Raw genomic sequence first — 9,416 nt, forward strand, 5'->3', positions numbered from 1 at the left:
CATCCCAGTCTCGCTAACTAAAGAGAGGAGTCCAGGTTCAGAAGAGGGGAATGTATTCCACAAGCAGTCAGAAGCCCGAACAACAAGCACAACTTAAACGCATATATACAGCATAAAAATATCCTTGGGAAACGTTACAAAATAGCATATGAAGAGAGACAACGAACCAGTGTGGGAAATGAAAATGGAATGAGCGCTTTTGGCGCGAAAAAACTCAAATTACAAAAATAAGATATTTACCTCGAGTTCTAGGGATCTAACATCGCCAACATTTTATCAACCCACTGCTTTAATAAACATACTTTTGCGACAAAATGTGTTCTTTGAAATGAATCTCACACATTTTACGGTTTATTTTCTTAGCGTCACTGTCCATATGCAGTGTTTACTCCAATTCATATCTATTCGATATTAGGTTTGAATGTAAGCTTATCTACACATAATTATAATAAACTGTGATATAACCTTCTTAGTATTATTTTATAGTGCGTGCTGAACTGCTTATGCTTATCAATTGCAAATAGGTTTGGTCGGCTGTTTATTTCCAAAACCTTTACCACAAATCATATAGTTTGGGATAACTTAGTACAAGTATGCAAAATATTACATTGGGGAATTACCAAGACAGAAATAAAATGTGTAAATTTTAATAGTATTATTGTACAGTTTCTGATTAATATACAAGATAAATTATACAACTAAAAAATCGGCTCCGAAAAATAATTCCAAAACTTAATGAGTATTATACTCGAAAATAAGGACCATTTGTGGTACGGCTTAGCATAGCTTCATTCTGTATTCTTGATGATGCTTCCGGGGCTAAACGATTTAATAACGGACGAATGGATGGTTCAAGTGCGATTATAGCTCCTGAAATAATAGACAATAAGTGAATAGATAAAAAGTTGTTGCACGAATGGGATTACGTCCAAAATCATAGTTTCATACGATCATTTAGCAGTGCGATGTATTTTATTTATTGCATTTAAAAGTCTTTTGATATTATATGTTAACTAGACAGTTGTTTTTCAACTGATTTAGGATAGCTTACACTAGATAATCTTTGGGCAAGGATTGTGAAGCTTTTGGGACACAGTTACAACTTGTATAGATAATTCAACAAGTAACAAACGGATGTCACGTCTTGTTTATATCATCACCCGTCTAACATAAACCCAGTAATCTAGGTGGTATATTCTGACATTATGGTACCAAAACTCAACTTATTTACTCTGCTTAGATAGAGTACAAAGACGAGACCTTTGTACTAGCCGAATACTACCGATACCTCGGGAGATATAGGTAACCAAATATCCTCTATCTATCTTTATCACTCTAGTTCCATCACAAAGTATTGCGTTGTACTTTTAGTTATCAACAGCCTTGTTGATGTCAATCGACTTATTCATATTTACACCTAGATCGCTTCAGTAGCTGGCACAAAAGAGATAATGGTGAAGTCTAGTTTGTTGGCCATAAATAACATCCTAAAGGCCCCCAAGTGCCCTGGAACGACTACGCGTGGGGAAAGTCAGCTCTCACATAGCCACGCATATACAGCCGCTACTATGGGAGTCCTACTCACTGCATTTTCTCAACGGTGTTGTTCACGAAATCAAGAGGGTCAAAATTGGATGTCCGGTGCTTTAACCGGGTTGGTGGACACGGAGGTTCTATCTATGGGAGTTGGTAAACTCTGATTCCAAACCAGTGGTGCACATGGACTCCAGGATTCTAAGATAGTGAATGGCGTATGAACCAATCGTTGGTCACTGGCTACCATGGGACTGCACCTCCTAACGTTGCTCTACTGCTTTGTTTATAATATCTTTAGGTCAAAGGCTTTGGGTGTGGTCCCTTAAAAAAAACCACCTTCGGTTTGAGCATCCAGGCAGTATCACAGCCCTCACACAAATCAATGATAACTACTACTGGTCTTATTGTTATTGTGTGGCACATATGCATTTGGTGCCCTCTTGTACCAAAGTTTATGATGAAATAAATAAGTGACAACCTAATAATGAGTCATGTGGGATAGAACCTTTTAGCATAGTTACCGTCATTTGAGGTATTACCAAATGTAATAAGATTATTAAGTAGACTTAACTGGTTTCATATGCAGAGTTATACAAAAAATAATGCAATCGATAAGGGATTAAATTCTATAAAATGAGACGGCTGGAATATGCTAACCCAACCTGTTCCTGTTTACTGGAGTGGGTTCAAGTTGGGTGAGATAAGAAAGGTGAGCAGATTGAGACTTACTACTAACGTTGAGACTGTTAGTATGAACTGCGTAGACTATAGCGTTTCTTGGTGAGAGTACAAGTGGTATAATATTTCAGTGTTTGCGGACAACGGATTCCGTGGTTCAAAATTAGTCAAGACGATGCAAATGTTTAACCTTTTCTTAGCATTATAGTAATGCTGTTCTCAAGATCTAGACAAAGATAAAGAATCAATATGCTCATTACGCTGTTATCGATCCTAAGCCGCTCCTTGTATGTAGTTTCTTTCAATCTTAATATTATTAAATGCCAATACTTCTTCATATGACTCGTTAAATAAACATTAAGCATCATTTTACTTTATTGTAAACCTACCTATATTGCATTCACTGGAGCCAACAACCGTCAGAAATAATGGTAAAGCTGATTGGCATGTAAAATGAAACTGGCAGATCTAAAAATCGGGAAGTATTGATTACATACTAGCAAACGAGACATTTTAGACTATCAAAGTTGCGGTATTATTTTTTAACACGGGCTAATTAGTGTAGCAGTTTTGTCTTAACGAGGTTAGGCAAAGATGGATTCAAATACAGCTCAATGGTCCCTGTAGTTAGTGCGTCACACTGTGACAGTATGCGTGAGCATGTTTGCAACCGGTTATTAAGCGGTTAGGTAACCAGGATGGATGTTATTTCTCAGTGTGCAGTGGACAAAACACATGCACACTTTATCGTTAGTTGATGTCTAGCAATAAATACATACTTCAGTGATAAAGTGGCTCTGTAGTCTAACCAACAAACCTTTATTATATTATGAGTGACCACCACTTACTGATATAATGCCTCTGATTTTATACCTAACTTCACTTGATTTGAGCAGGTGGGCAGCAGGGTTGTTGTACGACAAGGCCTAAAGTCAAACAATTTGGGGATACAATTAGGTACAACAACTATCGTTTTTCAAAAGATTTATATCCTTTAATTTGGGCTCCCAAACAGTAGCTCGGCCCTAACAAAAAGCTATGATTTTGTGTGGTGCATACTATTGTGATCCCCAGTTGCATCAGATTCTCCGTGAGCCAAACTATATATATACATCCTTCATACACACTTTGACAAGATCTTTATTTGCGATTAGGGTGACGCAACGCACGTCTTAGATACACATATACGCATTACATGAAACCGCCAAACTGGGTCTAATTGAATAGCAATGTTTTTCCAGTAGACATACCACCATCTCTTGATAACTAGTGATCATCCATTCTAAATCTCCAAGATCTAGTTTGTTTACTTGTTGTAATGATACGATAAAAGCAGCAGTAACATATGGTGAGCGTGCTTGATCAGGCATATCATCCATTGTGGCTAGGACATAACATTGATGATAAAATTAGGTTTACCACTTGCAACAACGACCCCGTCTTTATCCGCAACAAAGATACCGAGGATCCCATCAACTCTATTTATATGGTCAAATAAACAAAAAACTCACTCAGACAGAAACCTCTTAAGATAGTCACAAGCAGACTATTGGATACGATTAGAAGAGAATTATTAACTAACCTCAGACATCCGCAACGTTAAAATCAATTTCTGTTGTTTTCAGAGGTGAGAGATACTGCGGCCGAGTTATGTTTGGAACTTCATAGACACTGGGATGTACCGTGCACCCTGTGTTTCGCGCTATTGAATAAGGATAACGTTCAAATGGTTGTGGACGAAACAGAAGAAGCTTTCGCTTAACGGGCTTCCGTGCCTAGTAGCAGTGGATCGCCAATACACAGATAAAGATAAGTTACACTTAAATACATCGAATAGTTGAAACACTGTCTCTAATTCGCTTGCGCCCTCAATAGTTCTATAGTTGGGAGGAATGAGAACATGACCTGAATGGTTACCAACGATTAAGAGAAGTAAAAATTTCATAAGCTCCGATGAAATATACTCATTACATTCACCAATGAAGTAGAAGAAATCGTAGTGAACGCTGGAGGCATTTATTTGTTGCTTCCAAATCTACAATCGTGTTAAGAAAACCCACAGCGCTCAGGACTTGTTAAGTAACCGTTCGGATATATGTGTGCAACAAGTCCAAGTATCGTTGTTATCAATCTACGTTCTGAGTAGCCTTGCGTGGTGAAGAGTATTCCATAAAGTTCTTTAGGATGGTTTTTCAAAAATTATTATATGTGATCCGTTCGGCAACTCCGCCTGGAGTCCCTCCGGGGGCTACTGCCGGTCCCAAGCCAGGATAAAGGAGGAGGATTGGGCATGGGGTTAGCGTCCCCATCCCATAGAAAACTAACTCGCTAAAAAAACGCTAACCAGAAAAAATTATTCAAACCTTTTAAACTCTGCCCTGGGAGTCAGAAGGTCTTCATTTGGAAGAGTTATAAAGCCTCATAGTGAAAGTCGAGTTCCTTCGGAAGTTACGAGGCCGATGCCCCTTCTGACAACCAGAGCGACCATTTATTTAGGTACATGGAATGTTCGTACAATGTGAGACACCGGGAGAGCCTTCCAAATTGCTGCAGAAATGAGAAGATACAACCTAAAGGTACTTGGGATCAGTGAAACACATTGGACACAAGTTGGACAACAACGACTAACTTCAGGAGAGCTCCTGTTATACTCTGGCCATGAAGAAGAAAATGTCCCACATACACAAGGAGTTGCATTGATGCTGTCCAAACAAGCACAAAATGCACTTATAAGATGGGAATCTCATGGACCAAGGATCATCAAAGCCTCCTTCAAAACAAAGAAAGGGGGCATTTCAATGAACATCATCCAATGCTATGCGCCTACCAACGACTACAATGAAGACGCTAAAGATCAATTCTACAATAGACTTCAGTCAATCGTCGAGAAGTGCCCAACAAAGGACTTGATCATTCCGATGGGAGACCTAAATGCCAAGGTTGGAACGGACAACATTGGATATGAAGACATTGTGGGACGACACGGACTGGGAGAAAGGAACGAAAATGGTGAGAGATTTGCAAATCTATGTGCCTTCAATAAACTGGTCATAGGCGGCACCATATTCGCACATAAACACATACACAAAACCACATGGACTTCACCGGATCACACTACACAAAACCAAATCGACCACATCTGCATCAACAAAAAGTTCAGGAGGACGTTGGAAGACGTGAGAACCAAGAGAGGAGCTGATATAGCATCAGACCATCAATTGCCGATCGCCAAGATGAAATTGAATCTCAAGAAGCACTGCACAACGGGGCGGACAACATCAAAAGTTCAATACGGCCTTTCTTCAGGATACTGACAAACTCAACAAATTCAAGATAGTCCTCAGTAATAAGTTCCAGGCCTTTCATGATCTACTCAATGGAGAAGGAACTACTATGGAGAGCAACTGGAAGGGAATCAAAGAGGCAATCACTTCAACATGTCATGAGGTCTTGGGTCACAAGAAGCACCATCACAAGGAATGGATCACTGTTGATACACTGGATAAGATTCAAGAAAGGAGGAACAAGAAGGCAGCAATCAATACCAGCCGAACAAGAGCAGAAAAAGCCAAGGCACAAGCTGAATACACAGAAGTAAACAAACAGGTGAAGAGGAGTATCAGAACCGACAAACGTAAATATGTGGAAGATTTAGCAACGACGGCGGAAAAGGCTGCAAGTGAAGGAAACATGAGACAACTGTATGACATAACAAAGAAACTCTCTGGAAATCGCCGCAAACCAGAACGACCATTGAGAAGTAAGGAAGGTGAGGTAATCACCAACATTGAAGAGCAACAAAACAGGTGGGTAGAACACTTCAATGAACTCTTGAATCGACCAGCCTTACTGAACCCACCCAACATCGAAGCAGCACCCACGGACCTCACAATCGATGTTGGCCCACCAACAATTGAAGAGATAAGCATGGCCATCAGGCAAATCAAGAGTGGCAAAGCAGCAGGACCGGACAACATCCCAGCAGAGGCACTAAAAGCAGAAGCAGCGGTAACTGCAAAGATACTCCACACTCTCTTCAATAAGATTTGGGATGAAGAACAAGTACCAACAGACTGGAAAGAAGGACTTCTGATCAAAATACCGAAGAAAGGCGATCTCAGCAACTGTGATAACTACAGGGGCATCACTCTTCTCTCAATACCGGGAAACGTCTTCAACAGGATACTGTTAAACAGGATGAAGGACTCCGCCCAACTTCGTGACCAACAGGCAGGATTCCGTAAGGATAGATCGTGTACAGACCAAATCGCAACTCTACGAATCATTGTGGAACAATCAATTGGATAGAATTCATCACTCTACATCTTCATTGACTACGAGAAGGCATTTGATAGGATGGACAGAACAACACTACGGAAGCTTCTTCGACACTATGGCGTGCCTCAGAAAATCGTCAATATCATACAGAATTCCTATGATGGATCAAACTGCAAAATTGTGCATGGAGGACAGGTGACAAAGTCGTTCGAAGTGAAGACTGGTGTTAGGCAAGGCTGCTTACTCTCACCCTTTCTCTTTCTCCTGGTGATCGACTGGATCATGAAGACGTCAACATCTGAAGGGAAACACGGGATACAATCGACATCTAGGATGCAGTTAGACGATCTAGACTTCGCAGATGATCTGGCTCTTCTATCGCACACGCAACAACGAATACAGGAGAAGACGAACAGTGTAGCAGCAGCCTCAGCAGCAGTAAGTCTCAATATACACAAAGGGAAAAGCAAGATTCTCCGATACAACACAGCATGCACCAATCCAATCAAAATTGACGGAGACGATTTGGAAGATGTAAAAACCTTTACATATTTGGGCAGCATCATTGATGAACATGGTGGATCTGATGCAGATGTGAAGGCGCGGATCGGCAAAGCAAGAGCAGCGTATTTACAACTGAGGAACATCTGGAACTCAAAGCAACTGTCAACCAACACCAAGGTCAGGATTTTCAATACAAATGTCAAGACAGTTCTACTTTATGGGGAAGAAACCTGGAGAACTACGAAAGTCATCATCCAGAAAATACAGGTGTTTATTAACAGTTGTCTACACAAAATACTTCAGATCCATTGGCCGGACACTATTAGCAACAACGTAGTGTGGGAGAGAACAAGCCAGATCCCAGCGGAGGAAGAAATCAGGAAGAAGCGCTGGAAGTGGATAGGACACACATTGAGGAAGGCACCCAACTGCGTCACAAGACAAGCCCTCACATGGAATCCTCAAGGCCAAAGGAAAAGAGGAAGACCAAAGAACACATTACGCCGGGAAATGGAAATAGACATGAGAAAAATGAACAAGAATTGGATGGAACTAGAAAAGAAGGCCCAGGACAGAGTGGGTTGGAGAATGCTGGTCGGTGGCCTATGCTCCATTGGGAGTTACAAGCGAAAGTAAATGGTAAGTAAAAGTAAGTAATGGATCCGTTTGGCAGACGATTATTTGGTGACGAAAAGGAAAACTTGCCACTTTCATTGTAACAAATGCCCTCATTAGATAATGTGATAAAATGTATGAAGGATGAGTTTAACAGAAGAACCACCAGCTGTGTCGTAAATAACGAATATTCTAGAATCGTTAACAGCGTGTAAGCTGATTACTCTCGATACGACAAAGTCAGTTTTTTACATCAGAGTAGGGTATTGGAGAGTCATGTGCAGATGAAGCCCTAATTAAATACTGTTTTTCAGGCGAACAAGAGATTAAAGGGTATAGAAGGTGTCCTGACGTTGTATTTGTCAGTTAGCATAACACAAACTCGACAAGATTATAATATTTTCTTCACGTGTATTCAAGGCCATTCGTATGGAAATTAATCGAAAATGAATTGCGTGCTTATTCAGACCCACACACTGTCGCCAAAGGCACATGTTCGTCAACTGGTGCAAACGGAAAACTCTAAGCAGTACAGTTCATTTTCAGCTTATTGTAAAGCCTTAGACACTACTCGCCTGTAGTTTTACACTTACATATGTATTTTGTCACAGGATTCAACCATGTGCTGGATCATCCGTAAGCACTCGTGGAGTGCAGCCAACGGTGATTATGCTGCAGCTCTTAGGAGTCAAATAAAGTACGATTCTTTTAGACGTTGCTTCAGATGGGCAGAAACCTTTGATGGAACTGAATTCAGGGTTGTCCTGTATGCTCTAAAGATGACCTCCGACATGCCTTCACCTTGTGACTTGATGAGAGCCCTCTTGAAAGCATTAATAAACACAGCCTGGCCTTTTGACTAGGGATAATAAGATGGTGACTGAACGTATATAATAGCGTTTCCTGGGTAGATGTTCAAGAGGATTTCCGACGTAAACTGAGGTCCTTTGACTTTATTTACTGTTTCCGAAAAAAACGAATTCCCTAGAAAGCCTATTTAGCACCTAGGTTTGTGATGTCGTTGAGGTCATAGGAACTAAGTAAATCTCCATCCATTATTTCAATGAGCTGATGATTGATTGGTCCAGTGAAATCATCATGAACACAGGACCATGGTTTTCCTATACTTATCCAGGGGAGTGTCTGTACATTCGATGGTGATTTTATGGCTTGAGCACATCGTGGACACTTCCCGACCAAACTTTCAATGTCCTTATCAATCAACACCCAGTACATGTAGCTGCGTAACAGTGACCTTATGTGCTACACACCAGAGTGATTTTAGTGGAGTTTTTTTAACACTCTCCATAAGAGGGTGGCTGGGATGACCAGATGTTCCTTAGTCATCAAACCTGAAATTACAAGAAACGGTGCTTCACTTCGTTGGAAATGCTCTATCAATTCATCATCAACTTAGTTTGCTCAAGCATTATACAAATACTTCACGCCCTGTCGAGGTTCGCAATCAGATTCATAATCCGCTCCTAGCCATTACAGGATTACTGTCCGTCGTGAGACAACCGTATTATTAAGTGGTGAAATTAGAGGTGAATTCGGTGAAGAGAAATAACTACTCAAAAACAGAAAGATAGCAAATCACAGAGATTGTGAAACAGAGGAATATGTGTTCAGAGCGCCTTTTGCAATGGATCAGCCTCACCGAATTCATCGAACATCGAGGCAAAACAGCCCATCAGCAGCAGAGGTAGTAACAGTATCAAATGTGATAAGAAAAATTAGGCATTCAAGATACGACTCTAAATGAAAACAAATTAGTGAGACAAGCACAAAAATCGTCATGAGGA

General features: G+C 40.6%; 1 protein-coding gene across 2 annotated transcripts; it reads right to left on the bottom strand.

The window, feature by feature from the left end:
- Window positions 1–638: 638 nt before the first annotated feature.
- Window positions 639–4,009, bottom strand: LAMTOR3_1 (Ragulator complex protein lamtor3). Of its 2 annotated transcripts, XM_012941219.3 has the most exons (6): window positions 3,797–4,009; window positions 3,726–3,760; window positions 3,634–3,692; window positions 3,465–3,598; window positions 2,604–2,682; window positions 709–870 (listed from the first exon to the last, which is right to left on the bottom strand). In XM_012941219.3, exons 1-6 carry the CDS (start codon window positions 3,803–3,805, stop codon window positions 743–745), a joined length of 444 nt encoding a protein of 147 aa, XP_012796673.2. In that variant the 5' UTR covers window positions 3,806–4,009; the 3' UTR covers window positions 709–742. The 2 variants fall into 2 exon arrangements, with proteins under 2 accessions (XP_051064422.1, XP_012796673.2); XM_051217990.1 differs by having other exon boundaries at window positions 639–870; window positions 3,634–3,760.
- Between the last annotated feature and the right edge of the window lie 5,407 nt (window positions 4,010–9,416).

This window comes from Schistosoma haematobium, chromosome 7 (genome assembly GCF_000699445.3).
Source record: "Schistosoma haematobium chromosome 7, whole genome shotgun sequence".
Lineage (NCBI taxonomy): Eukaryota > Metazoa > Platyhelminthes > Trematoda > Strigeidida > Schistosomatidae > Schistosoma > Schistosoma haematobium.